At 38.3% G+C, this 20,375-nt stretch overlaps 1 protein-coding gene across 1 annotated transcript in view; it reads right to left on the bottom strand.

Moving 5' to 3' along the window:
- Positions 1-3,218: 3,218 nt before the first annotated feature.
- Positions 3,219-20,375, bottom strand: part of LOC124612717 (probable 2-oxoglutarate dehydrogenase E1 component DHKTD1 homolog, mitochondrial) — a 348,152-nt gene continuing 330,995 nt past the window's right edge. The window contains exon 19 of the mRNA XM_047141074.1: positions 3,219-3,763. Within this exon, the coding sequence (XP_046997030.1) occupies positions 3,656-3,763 (108 nt within the window). The 3' untranslated portion in view covers positions 3,219-3,655. The remainder of the gene's footprint in view (positions 3,764-20,375) is intronic.

Raw genomic sequence — 20,375 nt, 5'->3', positions numbered from 1 at the left:
ACACGGTCAAAACTAGACACAGTGACATCATCTACCTGTAAGAAATACAGTGCATGCACAATGGTATTGTAGAAGGCCTGTTTCATAATTATACAGTATTATCCCTTGAAGAATATTTGTAGAACATTGCCACTATGATGTCATAGTTGAGAGCTTCCCACAATCTATTGAAAGACATACCAGCATAAACAGCTCTCTGTTCTGTCTATTGGAGCTCTGATACTTTCCCTTTCTTTCTACGAGCTGGTTGAAGATTTCAAATATTGTGCAAAGAGCAACAGCAGCCTCTCCACATTCAGTGAAATCATCACATGGATGAGAAAGAGGAAAGTTGAACCTATCTACAAGAGCTGCAAGGTAGCCATAAGGTTTACCAATGATCTACTTTTGTATGCTAAACTATATTATGAAAAGGAAAGTTGCTGCTCACATATAGCTGAGACGCTAAGTCACAGGTAGGCACAACAAAAGGGCTGTCACAAATAAAGCTTTCACCCCGCAAGACCATCAAAAACACATCACACACACACACACACACACACACACACATACACACACACACACACACACACAAAATGTGTGTGTGTGTGTGTGTGTGTGTGTGTGTGTGTGTGTGTGTGTGTGTGTATCTATTTTTGACGAAGGGCTTAGGGCTGAAAGCTTTATTTGTTACAGTCTTTTTGTTGTGCCTCTCTGCAACTTGGGATCTCTGCTATATAGTGGGTGGCAACTTTCCTTTTCATAATATTGTTATATTCCATCCTGGATTTAAAAAAAACAAATCTGTTGGCATTTGAGTGGATCCATAGCCTTAAGAATTTCAATCTTATGTAGTGTTCATTTCATTTCTACACAATGCACTGACTTTTTTTTGAAACAATAGTGATGGAATGACCTATGAAGCCTGAAATTCTGAAGACTATTGGATTGGCAGCACATCAACATGTTCAAAATAAAAGTAATTTACTGCATGCAAAGGTTGTTTTATATTGAACAAGTCAGTTTACAAGATACGTATATATTATGAGTGCTAACTTTAATGAATACACTATCATTTTATCCCTACTCATGCAACTACACTTAAAAACAGTTTCTTTTACTTGACACCAGTTTTTAAGTAGAAATTCTTGAAAGGATTAGAAAGAGTTGTCCAGGACAAATCCTTTTAAATTAGATTTAAAACTTGCTTCATTACGTGTCAGATATTTTATGTTATTGAGCAAATGATCAAAAAAATTTACTGCTGCATATTGAACACCTCTCTGAGCCACTGACAGCTTTAAGAATGGGTAATAAAGGTCATTTTTCCCTCTATTGTTGTAGGTATGTACATCACTGTTCTTCTCAAATTGTGATGGCTTATTTATGATGAATTTCACAGCTAAAGGGCCTAGCTTCTTCAAGAAGTGCCTATGTGACATCTGTGGGTGAACACCACATATTATTCTTACTGCTCACCTCTGTGCAACCTATACTTCCTTCCTAAGTGATGAGTTACCCCAGAAAATTATTTCGTACCACATTATTGAATGAAAATATGTGAAATATGTCAGCAAGTTGATATGTTTGTTTCCAAGGTCAGAAATTATATGAAGAGCAAAAGTAATTATTTGAAAAACTCAGTAATATGCTTTTTCCAATTCAATCTTTCACCAATGTGTAAGCCCAAAATTTTAGAGCATCCTACTCTAGTTACTGACTCCTGTATGCTACATCAATTGTTGGTATGACACTATTTTTTCTACACAACTGGACAATCAAGGGCCTCGGAGAGATCATAAAAAATACCATTTGGTGATATAAAATTATTTAAGGAATGTACTATCTGATGAGCAAATGTATAAATAGTGTTCTCAGTTGAACAACTATTTTAGAACCCAAACTGTGATATGCTAAGTAAATTGTAGGTATTCTGGATGAAAAATCTGCAAACTATGAAGTTAAAATGATCTCTTATGTTGCACACAGGAGCGTGAATATAGAGCAAGGCTTCTCTAAAAATGCAGAGTGTGTGTCAGAAGGTGTTATTACAGTGTGGATGGAATACTATAATGCAGAGGAATGAGAAAGCAGGGTGATCCACATCTGAACTGCCAGCCCTCTGGCATCATGTTATCATTTGGTACAAGACCTTAACTAGGCACTAACACAGTATTGCGCCAGTTGCTTGAGTGTGCTTTCAGTGTAGTTGCTTGAGTGTGCTTTCAGTGCCAGACAGCATAACAACTTGGCACAGGGATGCTATAAATAGGTGGGCTCGATGACCCTCAGGGGAGCAAAAATGTCCTGTGACAAGCTCAATGGACCTGTGTTTTGGGCCAGACAGCATCTGTCAGGCAGCTGCCAGCCACGCTCCTTGCGGTCCAACTTTGACACAACCAGGATATTCACAGGATCCTGTGGGTTCAGCAGGCCATTGTCAAGTCACCACTACCTGTGCTAACTGTCATTATGGCCTGAAAGAATGCTGTGATGGCACCAGCTTACCCACACCGCAGCACATCGTCGGCATCCCACCTCAGTAGTGTATGTGGTCCCCAGCCGTGGCCACCTACACCGCACGGGCACAGAGAAGTGGTAGTTTGGTGTCAGGCTGAGCCCGCTGGATGAGAGCACGCACCTACATCTGCTTCAGCTTGGTGTGTCAATAAAGATTCTTACTGAAATCTGTTTATCTTTCTGCACTCACCCTCACCTTCAATAGACTCTTGATTCCCTCATGAACTGTTCAAACTCATTATGCCTGGATGAGAGAGTAGTTATGCCTTCCTGACAGGCCAAAGCAACATTCATTCACCTCTCATTGATAGACCATATAAGCGGAGAATTAGAGTGAGAGGGGGAATCAACTGACCCGCTTTTCTAAATCTTATGATGATACAGTCATAATCAGTTTGAGTTTTCACAGTGGATACATAATGAAACATAAAACATTTTGTGAAATAATTTTGTAACAATTTTACACCTGAACAATATTTCTCAAAAAACAAAAAAAGGTAGTTTCATGTACATCTTTTTTCAATCCAGACTGACCTCAAAATAGTCAAAGTGATGTTGCAAATTCAAAACTATTACAACAGTGAAGTAAAACATGCTCTCACATAGCAGAAAAATCAGTTCAGGGAAATTTTACCTATTGATCTGGAAATTCAGGAGAATAGTTGGATGAATTGCAATCTCTAGTTTGTATTTATTGCTTGGTAACTGAAACACAAATATGAATGTTGATGTCATTTTTAATTTCCATGTAGGGATCAGCAACACAATAACATAACTAAAGTATTATCTATGTGTAAAGGATGTCAGATAAATAAAATGTACGCCTAAGACATTGTTTATGCCCGTCAGTGGGTTGTAACAAAAAATTCACACAGCTGCTCACAGAAATAACTAAAATAATGTCCATTGTGAAAGGATCTTACATAGGTAAAAAGGTTAATGCAATACTATATTCCCTGATCTGCTCTATGTTACAGATACATCCCTTACACAGAATGTATTATATGGCCAAAATAAAAATCAAATCATACAAAACAAACTAAAGAAATAAAGCAGTGCTGCTTTAGTGTTAAAAAAATACATCATTGTAACTGAGCAAAATGTCTCTCTTAATTGTTTATCATTGTTATTAACTGCAATGAGATTCAGGTACTACCTATTTCGTAATGAATGGTAGACTAATCACACTTTGTGCTTCCTTCTGATGCCATTGAGCAACGCCAACAGCTGCTGCTGCTAGAGGTGGTCTTCCAGCATATCTTAACTGAAAAAAAAGAAAGTTATAGGAAAAAATTAGTCACTAGGCGAGAAAGTTAGTAAAATTAATGAGAGACAGATAATGTAACATAATCAGTGAACAGGTCTTTAGAGCCACAAAAGTGAAAATGTATTAAAACATAAAAACATATGGGGAAAATAAGTAACTAAACAGATGTCATTTCACATGTTACCAGACAGCTCCCAACGAAACTGCATTCTTAGATAGCATTGTACTAAATTATATGTGTGGTGATTCAAAGTTCTGTCTATGTAGGTGTGTTGTTGAACTACTGAAACTCATTTATCAAGGTACCACAAGTACTTTCCTTTCCAATGGACACCGTCTCCATTGCAAAGGTACATGCTCTATCATTGCACATACCCTTGATTGTCACTGGTAAGTCTAGTGGTCTTGATCATATATAAGGGCTACCACTGGAGTCAAAGTTAGGCTCCATACACACATGTATGACATAGGAACTGAATTTGAAGGTAGCAAAGCAAAAGCAGAGGTGATGAACTGCATTTTCTGGAGTTCCTTTACAAAGAAACAGGCAGAATCACTGCTAGAGTTAACTTCCCACACCACTGTACATATATTACTATCACTGGTACTCAGTTACAGCTGCAATTGTTGAAATAAACATAGAAAATTGTCCAATGGAATCTCTGTCAGATTGCATACAGAATTTACCATCAACTTGTTTCCAATTTTAAGAATAATATATTTTACATTCTTTGAATAAAACAGTGTGCATAGAAGATGGAAGAAAGACCAGGTGTCATCCACCCGCAAGAAGGGTAGCAGAAGGCATCTGCTATACTACCAACCAATCTCACTCATGCATGTATGTTAAAGAACTTAGAACATATTCTGAGCTCATATACAATGAGTACCATATCCTGAACAGGGTGATCTCCTCTATGCCAATCAGCATGGAACCTCAAAACATCAGTCATGTAAATCTCAACTCACACTCTTCTCACATGACAAGCTGAAAGGCATGAATCAAGTCAATTCAATGGATGAAATATTTAATTAAATACAATGCCACTGTAAAGTATGACTATGTGGGGTATCAAACAAAATTTGTGAGTAAATCATGGACTTCTTGGCAGGGAGGATGCAGAATGTTATTATCTTGGACAGAGAGTCAATGACAGAAGTACAAGTAATTTTAGGAAGAGGGTATTGTGTTGTGGTATATGTTTTCATGTTATTTATGAATTATCTGGCACTTAATATTAATAAAAATGTTGCAAAGATTGGCAATTTACTATAACTGTTCATAAGTGTGAAACTGTGGACTTTACAAAATGCAGAAAAGTAATGCCATATGACTGTGACATCAATGAATCACATTTGGAATCAATCAACTCAGACAAATAGGTGGGCGTAACAGTTTGTAGAGATATGAAATAGAGGGATCACATAAACTCAGTTATAAGTCAAGCAGGTGACACATTTCAGTGTATTGGTAGGATAATGGGAAAATGTAGTGAGTCTACAAAGGGGACTGCTTACATATTGCTTGTGTGATCCATCTGAGAATACTGTTTAAGTGTGTGGGAGCCACACAAAATAGGATTAAAAGGTTATTGAGCACATGTGAAAAAGGCCAGCATGAATGGTGACAGATCTGTTTGACCGATGAGGGAGTGTCACAAAAGTTGTGAAAATCCTGAAGTGACAGATCCTTGGAGACAGATGTCACTCATCCCACAAAAGTCTACTTATGAAGTTTCAAGAACCAGTTTTAAGTGAAGAATCTAGAGATATATTTCAGTTTCCTATGTACTGCTTCCAAAGGAACCACAAAGGCAAGATTAAAATAATTACAGCATACAGAGGCACATTTAAGCAGTTATTATTCCCATGGACCATATATGATTGGAACAAAAGAAAATGTTATATGTAGTGCAATACTATGTATCCTTTGCCATTCACTTTGCAGTAGTTTGCAAAGTATGTTTGTAGATGCTGAACTGAAATAAGAAATTGTAAAAGGCATTTCAGCAAAGGAAACATGGATGTGTTATGTTGTACCAGCTGAGGAGGTGCAGTGGTAAAGATACTAGACTTGTTATGAATAACAGTATTGAATTCACCATCTAGCCATGCTGATTTCATTTTCATCTTTCAGTAAAAGTGAACATAATTAACTATAAGACTAAGACCGATTAAAAGGTATTGATCTGGGATATTCTGAGAACCAAGAAATCAATAACAGCAATTTAGAAAGCCTCCTTGAACAATAGTCAGGTACCAATGGGTCCAAATACAAGGATTCTGTCAACTGTGCCTATGTAGGTACTAAAAATAAAAAAGAGTGAACTATTTTGCTTACTTAAAGAGGCATTAAATAACATGCCTGAACTCCTAGCCATTAAACGAGCACTAAGATATGGCATGTTCATAGCAAGTATCCATATCGTAATACTTATGGACTCACTCTTCACAGTGCAAACACTAGCATCAATTGGTAAGGACAAAAGGAGTTGTTATTTATCCTACTAAATAACTTCTGTTGTATCAAGTACGCACAGCATCAATACAGTTGATCTTTCTGATATATTGAGGATCATTGGCAGGTTGAAATTCTACCACTGCTGGCAATGACAACAGCTTTATAGACTCCACCTTGTAGCATCGCCATATTATGGCTGCAAGGAGCTCCAATACATTAATCACATCTTCTTTGTCTGCCTTTGATAGAAAAGGGAAGCCCACTGGGTGATTATGGAGCTGGTCTGCACGCATCAGGCACCTCCTTCTCATATGTTAATCCTCTTGTTTATGAACTTAGACATTTGTTTTAAAAGTTGGAACTGAAATGTAACAGTTAAGTTGGTGTGTGTGTGTGTGTGTGTGTGTGTGTGTGTGTGTGTGTGTGTAAGGAGGTGAGTGGAGGTGAGTGTATGTGTTTGAAACCTTATTGTTAAGATAAGGGGCCTGTGTGTTTCTGTCTGGACTTTTATTTTGGTTTAATGTCCAAGACATTATATGTTTGATTTTCTGTATTATTCTACAAGGAATTGCAATTTGTATTAACCTTTTAAGACATTGTATGCTTGGATTAGCTGTGTGGCTGTAAGTGAAGGCCAATAAATAAATAACTAAAAATCTTAAATAATATATTTTTATCATGAGCCTGTGAAGGAAAAAGGTGAAAATAAAGTAAACTGAGATATAACAACACTCCATTAAGAAATTGCTACATTCACCAAGAGACAGATGAGCTGGCCAATATTTTCAGGATATGCAACTCCATGTACAGCCAACAGAAATTTATAAAAAATACAAACATTCTCCTAGTGTTTGGAATCACAGGCTCCATCTGTAGTGAGGAGAAAGGAATTGGTGAGGGGAACACTGGACAAGAGAACCCAAACTTAACTGATAAGGCATTTGTCTACCTTTCTAGTGAAACACTACATTTTTATTGTAATACATTAAGGAATTCTTTAGAACTATAACAACATTAATTGTTAATTGTACCATATGTAATATATGCTTTTTGATGTACAATGGAAAGAAAATGGAAGAATAACCAAATCTGATAGCATTATAACACTGTTTAAAAAAAGTCAGGACATAGTGGTAAAATGACAACAGTAATTATACACCTTATATTAACAATATGCAATCATAAAGCAACCACTCATAGAAAGATGCCTTATAGTTGCTCTGGTCATACCACTGATACAACCTGTGACACCACTGATAGAACTAAGGATGTTGGAAGCTATAAGCCAGTCTTTTTTTCCTTCATTTTCAAATTTATTTGAACATTTGTTATATCTATGTACAAAAGTACATATAAAAATTAATATCATTCTAAGAAAACTATTTGGGAGTCTGAAAGCAAAGTATGCATCATATGGCTGGAACAAACATGAAGAAAAATTTAGTTTGCATAGACACCCACACACACACCAATTTATCCTACAGGCATGTGCCTGCCCACCCACCTACCCATCCACCCACCCACCGACACACAATTGTTCATATTCCCATAATGTTAAGCTGAAATGGAAAATCAAACATTTGAAGTACAAGGGTGAGCTATGTACATACTGATTGCTGAAGTCACAGTATTTTCCACTGCACTTGGCAATATCACATTTGTTTTGGTTGATTAGCAGGCAATTATAACTGGGAAGTTGTGAGGACAGAATAACAGTAACTCTGGGGGTTCAGAACATTTTAAAGATATTTTCGTCAATAAAAACAAGAATGAGCCTTAGTGAGACACACAAAATGCTGAAGAGAAGGGTAGTTCACTTCAAACCATGTTGTATGATTGATGCACAGGGCAAGATACAATTCAAAAGTAACAAGATACTAACCTGTAAGACTCAAATTCCATAGCACATCTATTAATGAGTTGTTGGAAATAAAAAAGATCAGCCCTGACAGCTGAATATGAAAGAAACAACAAGCTGAAGACATGCACAATGAAAAGACACTTACAGATTAGCTTTCATGCTCTCATATTTTTATTATAGGTAGTCCTCTGTACTAAATAAAGCTTTTCCCTCCTGGGACAAGATACACAGTCCAATCACATTAATGTGAACACGGTCTATTTTCTATGTCAATGTGCAATAACTGCTCACAGATGGCTGGTGGCAGTACTAGCAGTGAAGGGTACATAAAGCACGCCGGGGAATGCAGAAAACAGTGCAGTTGTTGTCATAATGTCGAAACAGAGTGATTTATCTCATGTCCAAAAGGGCATGAACATTGGCTTTCAGGCCAAGGGTGGAAGCCTTTTCAAAATGACAAAGCTTGTAAACTGTTCATGTGCTGCTATGATTAAAGTACACTGTGCATGGGAAAATGGCACTATCCAAAACTGGTACTGACACAACTGTGGGCACCATAGGCCATAGATGAAAGGGATGAAAGGTGGCTGCAGAGATGTGTATGGGTGAACAGACATGCAAGTGTCGACAGCTTACAACCCAGGTCAACCAAATGTCAACCAACCGTGTCTCATTAATGACCACTCAGTGAATGTTACTGTGTATGGGCCCCTGCAGCAGGTGCAGGGTTCTTGCAACCAAGCTGTCTGCTGTTCATTAGCAATAAAGGCTGGAATTTGGAAGCCAGTACTGCAACTGGATGTCCACTAAGTGGTGCCAAATGACCTTTGCAAATGAATCACATTTCCTTTTCCATCAGACAGATAGCCATTGGTGTGTACAGTGTGAAACATCTGAATGCAAACCCTGTGTGTGTTATGGTTTGGGGAATGTTTTTGTGGCATTTCCTGGGTAATCAAATTTTTCTGAATGGCACAATAAATATCCCGAGGGACCATGCCCACCTCTACATGCACCTTTTTTTTACCTGACTTGTTGGCATCCTCCAGCAGGACAATGCAATGTGTCACACAGCTCGCAGTTTACATGTGTGCTTCAAAGAGCCCCACGATGAGTTTATTTTACTCCCCTGGCCAACAAACTCCACGAATTTAAATACAGTAAAGAATCTGTGGGACCACCTCGATTGGGCTGTTCACATCATGGACCCTCAACCAAGAAACCTAGCACAGCTGGCCATGGCACTAGATCAGCATGGTTCCACATTCCTGTCAGTACCTTCCAGAACCTCATTTATTCTCTTCCTGTAGATCTCATGCTACAAAAGGTAGTTACTTAGGTTTTTGATAGGTGGTCACATAAATGTGACTGGACAATGTATTTTGATCCCATATGTTAGGATTAGCTTTCATTGTAGATGTCCTTGACCCATTGTAAAGAAAAATAGTATTAATAATGTTGTAAGGATATGTCTGAGAAAGAATTGAGAACCATATCGGCCTAAGGCATGTCGGCATCAATTTTAAGACTATAGCATGTATGCATGCTCCTGACATCTGTTATCTTATGGTGAACCAGATTTATCTCTATCTCTAAATCCACACTGTATATGTGAACATTTATGGAAAGCTTCACATCAATTTCTCAGATATTCATTTGTATATGGGCCCAAAACAAAAAGCATTACTTTTTGCTGTGTGCTGTCCAATTGATATCTATGGTTGATGACATAATTTAATGTCTACATCATGTATGTAGTAGTAATACTTCATAATCAGTGGTGTATCAGCAGTTTTATCTAAATCTCAATCCACAGAATGTGCTTAGTGAAAAAATGTTAACCAGGACCATGAAGATTTGGAATAGGTCATAACTGTGTGTGCATGCCGCATTTAGTATCTGTTCTTTATGTTCTGATTCTAGTTTCACATTTATTATAAGCTTTATGACAGTCAAAAGACACTATTGTCACTAGCCTACATATGGAATTTTTGTGAATTAACATTATAATAAATATAATTTTAAATAGTAATTAATATTTCATAACATAATTTTTGGATACATTATTTTTTCATAGGAAGTATAGGACATAAGGACTTTGTTAAAAAACAGTTCAGACCTATGAGACTGATGGTTTATCTACAAATTTGATTTTCAGAAACCTCTATTTTTCTCAAAGCTTTGCTTCTGTGCTCTGAGCCCTAATGGTTCTCAGTACCTCAATTATCCTTCTCATCCCATGCGTGTCCTTGATAAACTTTTCCTCAGCATTTGTGATTCTGTGAAACTGTATGTTTCCTTTCTCAGTTAAACCTTTTAGCTGGAGATGCTTTATTGTTTCAGTTTGATCATCATGTTAAGATAAATAATGACCCATGTCTATTTCATGTTTAAAAACAAATTAATCGATGTTGCATTCTACCCTTCTGTTGTTATTAGTAATGTTACCGTGTTGGGCAAACCAAAATTAGACATTAGTACCAGTAAATGCTCTTGATTAGAAATATCTGAGATGAAATTACTGTTGATATCTTCACATACAATGATTTCAAGCTATTTTATTAGTACCCTCTTTAACTGCTTAATGAAGTTTAAAACATTCACTGTTTGAGTCCTACTGTGTTTGTTTCCAAATATATTACTGAAGCATGTCATTCAAAAGCTGTTCACTGCATTATTCTTATAGATCTATGGCCTATGATTTTATTCCACTTTTTGTGAATATATTCAGCCAATGACCTTGCTGCAGTGGTAACACCAATTCCTGTCAGATTACCATCAAGTGCTGTTGGGCATGGCTAGCACTTGGATGGGTGACTGTCCAGTCTGCCAAGTGCTGTTCACAAGCAGGGTGCATTCAGCTCCTGTCTGAGTCAATTGATGAGCTACTTGTTTGGGAAGTAGCAGCTCTGGTCACAAAAACTGACAACTTCTGGCAGAGAGATGTGCTGACCACATGCCCCCATATTTGCATCCAACGGCACCTGTGGGCTGAGGATGTCATGGGAGCCTTCAAGGCCTGTTTGGATGGAATTCAGTTTTTGTTTATATAGTCACTTAGCCTTTCCTTATATTATACCTACATTGATGTACTAATTTGTATCTGTCTAAGTCAGGGGTAATCAAGATTTCAAATTACAGACCACTGTTTGGCACGAGTGCCACAGCATTCAGCCTCACTGTACATTTTCCCCACCATTACCCATGCTTTTTGTGCTCTATGAGGAGAGAGAGCGAGAAATTGTGACATGTCGCATTTAAATGGCAGTACAGGCACACTGCATATGACTTGGTTTTATATTTCTCATTTCACAACAACATAGATTACAGACAAAACAAATTTTCAATATTATTTAATGATTTTAGGAGCACTGAAGACATAATATTATTTTTATCTGGTTGAAACAGTTGGTATAAGGACTGGCACAAACACTTTCACACACTTTTGCACTCTAGTTGCCACATAATTGTGACCTAAAAAGTTTCAAAATTGTAAAAATTCTTTCACACAAAAATGTCCATCAAAATACTGCAGCACTCGTGTAATGTCATTGTGAAGACATGGAAGCTCTACCTGAGAAAAGCAATTAAGACTTCCTGGAGATATTTAATGAAATTTATTTTATTTATCATAAGGCAATACACATACAAAGATTACAACAGAAGCAAAATCCCCAAGATTGGCAATCCTTTACAGAAGCTCTAAACTTAGCATGGGGTTCAATGTGAGATGCCTATAACAATTTCCACAGTGAAACTTTGTCTTGAAACCTGGCAGAAAATCCAAGGGGATTCTGGCCGTATGTGAAGTATGTTAGCAGCAATAAACAATCAATGCCTTCTCTGCGCGATAACGATGGAGATACTAATGAAGACAGTGCTGCCAAAGCAGATTTACTAAACACAGCCTTCCTAAACCCTTCACAAAAGAAGACGAAGTAAATATTCCAGAATTTGAATCGAGAACAGCTGCCAACATGAGTAACGTAGAAGTAAATATCCTTGGAGTAGTGAAGCAACTTAAATCACTTAACAAAAGCAAGTCCTCTGGTCCAGACTGTATACCAATAAGGTTCCTTTTGGAGTATGCTGATGGATTAGCTCCACACCTAACAATCATATACAACAGTTCACTCAATGAAAGATCCATACTCAAAGACTGGAAAGTTGCACAGGTCACACCAATATTCAAGAAAGGTAGTAGGAGTAATCCACTAAATTATAGGCCCAAATTGTTAACATCAATATGCAGCAGGATATTAGAACATATATTGTGTTCAAACATTATGAATTACCTCAAAGGAAACGGTCTATTGACACACAGTCAACATGAGTTTAGAAAACATCGTTCCTGTGAAACACAACTAGCTCTTTATTCACATGAAGTGCTGAGTGCTATTGACAAGGGATTTCAGATCCATTCCGTATTCCTGGATTTCCAGAAGGCTTTTGACACTGTACCACACAAGCGGCTTGTAGTAAAATTGCGTGATTATGGAATATCGTCTCAGTTATGTGACTGGATTTGCGATTTCCTGTCAGAGAGGTCAAAGTTCGTAGTAATTGATGGAAAGTCATTGAGTAAAAGAGAAGTGATCTCAGGCCTTCCTCAAGGTAGTGTTATGGGCCCTTTGCTGTTCCTTATCCATATAAACGATTTGGGAGACAATCTGAGCAGCTGTCTTCAGTTGTTTGCAGATGATGCTGTCATTTATCGACTAATAAAGTCATCAGAAGATCAAAACAAACTGAAAAACAATTTAGAAAAAAATATCTGAATGGTGCGAAAAGTGGCAGTTGACCCTAAATAACGAAAAGTGTGAGCTCATCCACATGAGTGCTAAAAGGAACTCATTAAACTTTTGTTACACGATAAATCAGTCTAATCCAAAAGCCATAAATTCAACTAAATACCTAGGTACAAAATTATGAACAACTTAAATTGGAAAGAACACATAGAAAATGTTGTGGGGAAGGCAACCAAAGGCTGCGTTTTATTGGCAGGACACTTAGAAAATGTAACAGACCTACTAAGGAGACTGTCTACACTACACTTGTCCATCATCTTTTAGAATACTGCTGCGCGGTGTGGGATCCTTACCAGGTAGGACTGACGGAGTGTGGCGTCGCAACTAGTGTGCGATCACCCATTTGTCTGTTAAAAGCTTTACTTCAGAATGTATGTGGGCTGTAATGTAAGCCGGTAGAGTATTATACAGTAAGTAACGGAAGAGTTGTGTCCTGCAGACTGACAACACGACCATCTGTTGCAGCTGCGCGTGTGAAAGCAGTGGAATGGCGCTGGCAGGCCACTTACATTATACGAAACTAAAAATATTAATAACTAATAAAGGAATAACCTGAGGAACGTCATATTTGATGTACAACTTTCTGTTGTGAAAACAAACAATATGTCAAAGTCTGAGATCAAAAATAGTTGTATTTTGGAAGTTAGTAAAATTCCATAAAAAAAAAACATAATTTTCCAACAGTCAAGAATTTAAATAAATACAGTGATGTAATAGTTCACCTTCAGTGACTATGTACGATGACCTGATAACACTTTCAGTGTTCATATATAAATTTGGAAAGTTTTTAGTTTCAGAAAACCTCTGTGACTTTTCTATATTAATAATTTCAAGAATTCTAAGTAAATATGTGTATTGTGTGTTAGGGTGTGTGTGAATGAGAATGCGTGCGTGAGAGTATGTGGGACGTTCGGTATTATTAAAACTCATTCATGTAATTCTCTACAGGAACTGGCAAGTGTTCCAACTCTGTAACGTGGGAACGAATCCACTAGTGGTTCCCCTACTAGTGAATGTCAGATGTCCAAGTATGTATGCTTATGTATAAGACAGCCAGAACATTCGCAACTACATAATAAATTTCCAGATGTAGAGTAAAGCTTATAGTTCATTTTGTTTTGTTTATTTAATTAGAGAGTTTTGTGTTACTTAATTTGATGACGTCAATGAGCCTAGAGAATTGGTTGGTGCTTGCTAGATTTTGGCGCGAGCCACGCCCTAGAAGTGAGTTCTCATTGGTTGTAAGTGCTGACAGCCAATGAGAAGCAAGACGGTTGGCCGCCTAGCGAGGTGAAATAGTTTTGAGTGTGGGAGAGTGAAAGGAGAGTCGCGAGCTAGCTTTGATTGGAGGCGGTTATGCCGGATGTGACTTTTCGCATTATGTGTAAGATGAAGTCTCGGGATGACTTCCGCGTTATGGTCCAGTGTTAATGGTATCTGGTAGTGACCAGAAACTGTTTATGAAAACTTTAGAGTGTTGTGATAATTTGTTCTGACAAAAATCGTGAGTGAACTTTGAATTATATAGCGTGGTGGTACTGAGTATATTCTTACTGAGTATTTTATGGTGAGCATAAACTTTAACTAAAGACAACCACTGAATATTGTGTGCACAAGTACTCGTAATTGGCCAATCATTGACTGTGTTACAAGTAATTGGTTTCAGAATTTGGGAAGGTAAAAGTTCTGGCTATTTTAGGTATGGTGATAACTGTGAGCAGAAACTTCAGTAATTTTCGTAAATGTGGGCTGATGATCTTGCTTAACAGCAATAAAGATCTACTGAAGGTTTAAATTTGAACTTCATGTTTAAAGTACGAGTGACACTCCCTTTCCGAATCATTTCTTTAAAGTACATAGAAAATTTTCAGCAAATTTTACTTATAGTGGCCTCCGGCGTGTAGCTATGAGTTTACAGTTTCCTCAACACTGCTTTTCTGTGATCTCGTAAGTAGCTGCAGTCAGGAGTTTATGTGCGAAGATCTACCGCTGTAAAGAGGTAGGTGAACAAAAATTATAAAAGAAATAGCATTGCAGCAACAACGTAAAATCCGTCGCAATTGGTGCATTGGCAGGGAAAGATAATGAAACATTTCATTAAAAGCACGTGTGGTTGTGTAACTGGACAATAAAAAAGTGCTCGCGAATAAATAGGAACTGGGGAAAGGACAAATATTAAGAGTGAACTATCGCCATGTGGACAGAAAGACAATGATAGCCCATGAACTGTGAGTGTGTTTGATGCACTTGGCGGATGAATTTTGCGGTTATATCACGCCGACTGAAGTAGCTGATAACAACGACATCTGGCTGACTACGAGGTGCATTCAAGTTCTAAGGCCTCCAATTTTTTTTCTCCGGACTGGAAAGAGACATAAACATGCGCATTGTTTTAAAATGAGGTCACGTTCATTGTCAATACGTCCCAGAGATGGCAGCACCGTACGGCAGATGGAATTTTACCGCCAGCGGCGAGAATGAGAACTGTTTTAAATACTTAAAATGGCGACGTTTTCCTTACTTGAACAGCGTGCAATCATTCGTTTTCTGAATTTGCGTGGTGTGAAACCAATTGAAATTCATCGACAGTTGAAGGAGACATGTGGTGATGGAGTTATGGATGTGTCAAAAGTGCGTTCCATGGGTGCGACAGTTTAATGAAGGCAGAACATCATGTGACAACAAACCGAAACAACCTCGGGCTCGCACAAGCTGGTCTGACGACATGATCGAGAAAGTGGAGAGAATTGTTTTGGGGGATTGCCGAATGACTGTTGAACAGATTGCCTCCAGAATTGGCATTTCTGTGGGTTCTGTGCACACAATCCTGCATGACGACCTGAAAATGCGAAAAGTGTCATCCAGGTGGGTGCCACGAATGCTGACGGATGACCACATGGCTGCCCGTGTGGCATGTTGCCAAGCAATGTTGACGCGCAACGACAGCATGAATGGGACTTTCTTTTCATCGGTTGTGACAATGGATGAGACGTGGATGCCATTTTTCAATCCAGAAACAAAGCGCCAGTCAGCTCAATGGAAGCACACAGATTCACCACCACCAAAAAAATTTCGGGTAACCACCAGTGCTGAAAAAATGATGGTGTCCACGTTCTGGGATAGCGAGGGCGTAATCCTTACCCATTGCATTCCAAAGGGCACTACGGTAACAGGTGCATCCTACTAAAGTGTTTTGAAGAACAAATTCCTTCCTGCACTGCAATAAAAACGTCCGGGAAGGGCTGCGCGTGTGCTGTTTTACCAAGACAACGCACCCGCACATCAAGCTAACATTATGCAACAGTTTCTTCGTGATAACAACTTTGAAGTGATTTCTCATGCTCCCTACTCACCTGACCTGGCTCCTAGTGACTTTTGGCTTTTTCCAACAATGAAAGACACTCTCCGTGGCTGCACATTCACCAGCCGTGCTGCTATTGCCTCAGTGGTTTTCCAGTGGTCAAAACAGACTCCTAAAGAAGCCTTCGCCGCTGCCATGGAATCATGGCGTCAGCATTGTGAAAAATGTGTACGTCTGCAGGGCGATTACGTTGAGAAGTAACGCCAGTTTCATTGATTCCGGGTGAGTAGTTAATTAGAAAAAAAATCGGAGGCCTTAGAACTTGAATGCACCTCGTACGAGCTATGAGATGAAGCGGAAGTAGTTGGCAGCGTTGACTGGAGTGGTGGCCCGTAAACTGGTATGGTGGCCCAGTGCATGGTGATAGGACCTGCAGCCTCAGCTAGCCATGTTGGAGACATCAGAAGTGCAAAGTTAAGTAGTGTGCTTTTTAAAACTTTGTGTGTGTGGAGGAGGAAAAAAAAAATAAAAAAATAAAAAAAATAAATAAAAAAAAAAAAAAAAAAATGGCTGAGTGTAAGCAAACAAATGTAGAGGATGAACTGAGGGTAGATAGGGGGAAAGAACAAGGGGAAGAGATTTATGATCCCATGAACTTTAGTTTGGATGTGTCCCAACCAAATTTCAGTTGTAGTTTGACAGAGTCATTAAGTGTTAATTATGGATCGGAGGTGGAACAGAATGTATCAGATCCCAGTGTTTCAGATCTACCTGTAGCAGTAGCTAATATTAATCGAAACATTGTAGCAGTAAATGATGGGGTGAAACATAGTGTGGCAGGTATGTTAATGAGTCTATTGGCAAAATTTAATGGTTTAGATGCTAATATGACGAAAATGGATTCTAATATGATGAAAATGGGTACCTCATTAAGTGACGAGATGGAAGCTAAAATGACGAAAATGGATACCTCATTAAGTGAGGAGATGGAAGCTAATATTACCAAATTAGGTTCTGATATGACAAAAACGTGTTCTGAGATAGATTAAAAACTGAGTGGGTTAGAGCCAAAAATGAGTAATATGGGTGAGGAAATAGAATCTAAGCTGGATTCAAAAATTTCAGATCTAAGAGATTGTTGGAAGCACAACATGGCAGTGCTTAGTAATAATGTAAAAATTGAAATAAATCAGGTTCAACAGGAATGTACACAAACTATTGTTCAAGTAAAAAGTGAATTAACTACACAAAGCAAACAAGTTACTGATGACCACCAGCAATTTAAAGTGCATGTAAATTCAGAAATAGTCAAGGCTCGTGAATATATCAAAGGGGTAGAAAATTATAGTGAAATAAATCACGCTGCCTTAGAATGTAAATTGAAGGAAAATAAAGATAAGTGTGACAAACTTGGGGTTCAGGTAATAAATAAAGTCACTGGCTTGGAAACTCATATTAACCAATTCAGTGAAAGTATGAATGAGCAATTGTGTGAGCATGACTGTCGGCTAACAAAAGTAGAACAGTGTGTTACTAACAATAGTGGTAGCATTATGTCTAGTAGGATAGTAGAATCCACTGAGATTGCTTATGTCACCCATCAACAGTCTCTCAAGTTTGATCCCAATAAAAGTGTACATCCACATGAGTTTTGGAATGACTTTGAGGATATCTTGCCTAAAGTGTGGAGTGATAAGCAGAAGATCAGATTTATTACTTCAAACTTAATTGGGGAGGCAAGAATCTGGGAGAACTTGGCCTCAGAAAAATATACTAAATTACAGGAATTTAAACACACTTTCTTTGAGGAGTACTGGGGTAAGTGAAAGCAATGGATGTACTTAACCATTTCTGGACTGGGGAAAAATACAACCCCAAGAAAGAAGGAATAAAAAGTTTTGTACAAAGGTGGGTAACTACTCTATCCTATCTTAATAATAAAGTAGAAATGGAGCAAATCATTTTGGGGGTAGACAATAAGTTACCTTGGAATTGGAAGAATAAAATTAATATATGCACCTAGAGACAATGTAGATAAATTTGGACAATATCTAGAATGTGTTGAATCAGTACTCAAAGAGGAGGAAAGTGTGAGAAGAGAGTATCGCCCTCCTGTTAGGCTGAATGACAATCGCACTGATGTAAACATAAGCAGAATGAGTGTGCAGAGAGGAGGCAGATATCAAGGTAGGTCACGAGGGAGAGGCAGGACATATGATAATCGGGTCAATGACAGGGGGCAGTACGAAGACAGCTGACAGATGTCAGGAGGTGACGCAACCAGCTGGCGAAGGACGTCAGTTAGCGGTGACGCACCACGGTCGGAAAACTTGTAGCTGTCTACGATTATGCTAGCGTTCATAGACAATGGCATTCCCAGTTAAACCCGCTTGCAAAACCATCCATAAGAAAGGCACCAGTAAAATCACCTAGCATTAATATAGTTGCTACGAAAGACGGGAAGAATAACGGGGAGCAACAAGAGACAGCAGAATCAATTAAAGAAGAGTTAATGGGGCACAGTAATATTAACAATAAGAGTAAGAACACGCTTGTCGAAGAAATAAGTAATGATAATAAGGTTTTGAATCAGGAGGTGAAGGTAAATCTGCACAGCGAAACAGATGAGGATCTGTCTGACAGTGGTGGAAACAGAAATGAAGCAGAGGTCAAAGATGTGCTTAATAGGTTATTTGAAGTAGTTGAGGGTCGTAAAGAAGAAGAGAAGAAGGAATAAATGGAGGATATATATATTACTGACGACACCTGGGTTAGGGTTGCAGAAACAGAGGTGAGTAAAGGAAGAGAAACACTAGAGAGATGTTTCGATTTAGCACTAGTGGACAGACTGGTAGGAGCTACCACTAATAATAGCGATAATATTAAGCATGAGGGAGACCTTGTAAGCATGAATGTGATATCCACCCAGAAGACAGGTTTTGACAGAAGGGAAACGGTGCAGGATTTATTAGACAAAGTAAAACCTGAAATCAAAAAAGAGTACTTTGGACAGCCAATAATAGAGTTAAGTGTATTAAATGAAAAGGTAAAGTGTTTAATAGATACAGGATCAGAGGTGTGTGCTGTGTCAAAAAATTTTGTGAATGGACTCCCAGATAATAAACAAGTAGTGAAGATGCCAGTAAGTGGCTTAAATATAATTGTAGCAACAGGAAAAACCAAGAAGGTGGTAAAGCAAGAAGTATTCCTACCCATAGTTGTAAAGGGGGTAGTAATTAAGCAGAACTTCTTAGTAATAAGTGGACTAAGTGTAGACATGCTGGTGGGTGCTGATTTTCTTAGTAAACATGCAGGATGGGTAAATTTCGGGACAAATGATGTAATGGTTAGAGTTGATGGTAACCTTAGAGCAATACCCTTCATAGGTAAGAGACCATGTGATGATACAGAACTGACTGACTTTCCAATCTGTATTTGCAAGACCAAAAAACTGATGGAAGGCTATAACGAGTACGGTGGAGGTAAAGAAGTGGATCCGTCTGAGTTGGATAGCGTCAGAGATGAAAAATACCTCAGAGGGCTTTGCACTCTTTGCAGAGCTAAGTGCGTGATGAGCACTAGGTCTCGAGTCATATGACAATACTATTTCCTTTCATTTCGTATTGTCAACCTTCCCCTTATTTCATTCAGAACTTTTTACTATCTTCTTTCTTTCTTCACTATCTAGCGTTAGAGAGAGTACCAGGAGGTTGTTTTGGGAAGAGAGGCAGGGTGTGGCCTGCATAACGTCAGTAAAGGAGTGAGAGGTTAGGTGTTGCCTTCAGTCGTAGTATTAAGTATGTGAATAAATGGCGTGAGAACCTCGGGAGGTTGTTTTAGTATGGGAGGTTAAGGTATGATACAGAGCAGCAAGGCTGTCTGAAAAATAATGGTAATATGTTGTAAGAAGAATATTTGTGTAAGGTAATGAGAAAATGTTTCAATAAGAATGTATGTGATGAGGAAATAATTACAGAGCAGCAAGGCTGGCTGTAAAACGATGGTAATGTGTAACAGAGCAGTAAAAGTGTTGCCTGCTAAATAATAATAAACAAAGGAGTGAGAGGCAAGGTGTTGCCTGCTCAATGTTGGTAAAAGAAGGAGAGGCTATGTTTGTAAACGGAGTGAGGTAGTGTAAGTAAACAAAAACGGGATCAAAGCTTAAAAACAGGTGGATG

This window comes from Schistocerca americana, chromosome 4, assembly GCF_021461395.2.
Source record: "Schistocerca americana isolate TAMUIC-IGC-003095 chromosome 4, iqSchAmer2.1, whole genome shotgun sequence".
In the NCBI taxonomy this organism is placed as follows: Eukaryota; Metazoa; Arthropoda; class Insecta; order Orthoptera; family Acrididae; genus Schistocerca; species Schistocerca americana.
The sequence above is the reverse complement of the archived record's forward strand: the minus strand, read 5'-3'. Positions and strand labels throughout refer to the sequence as shown.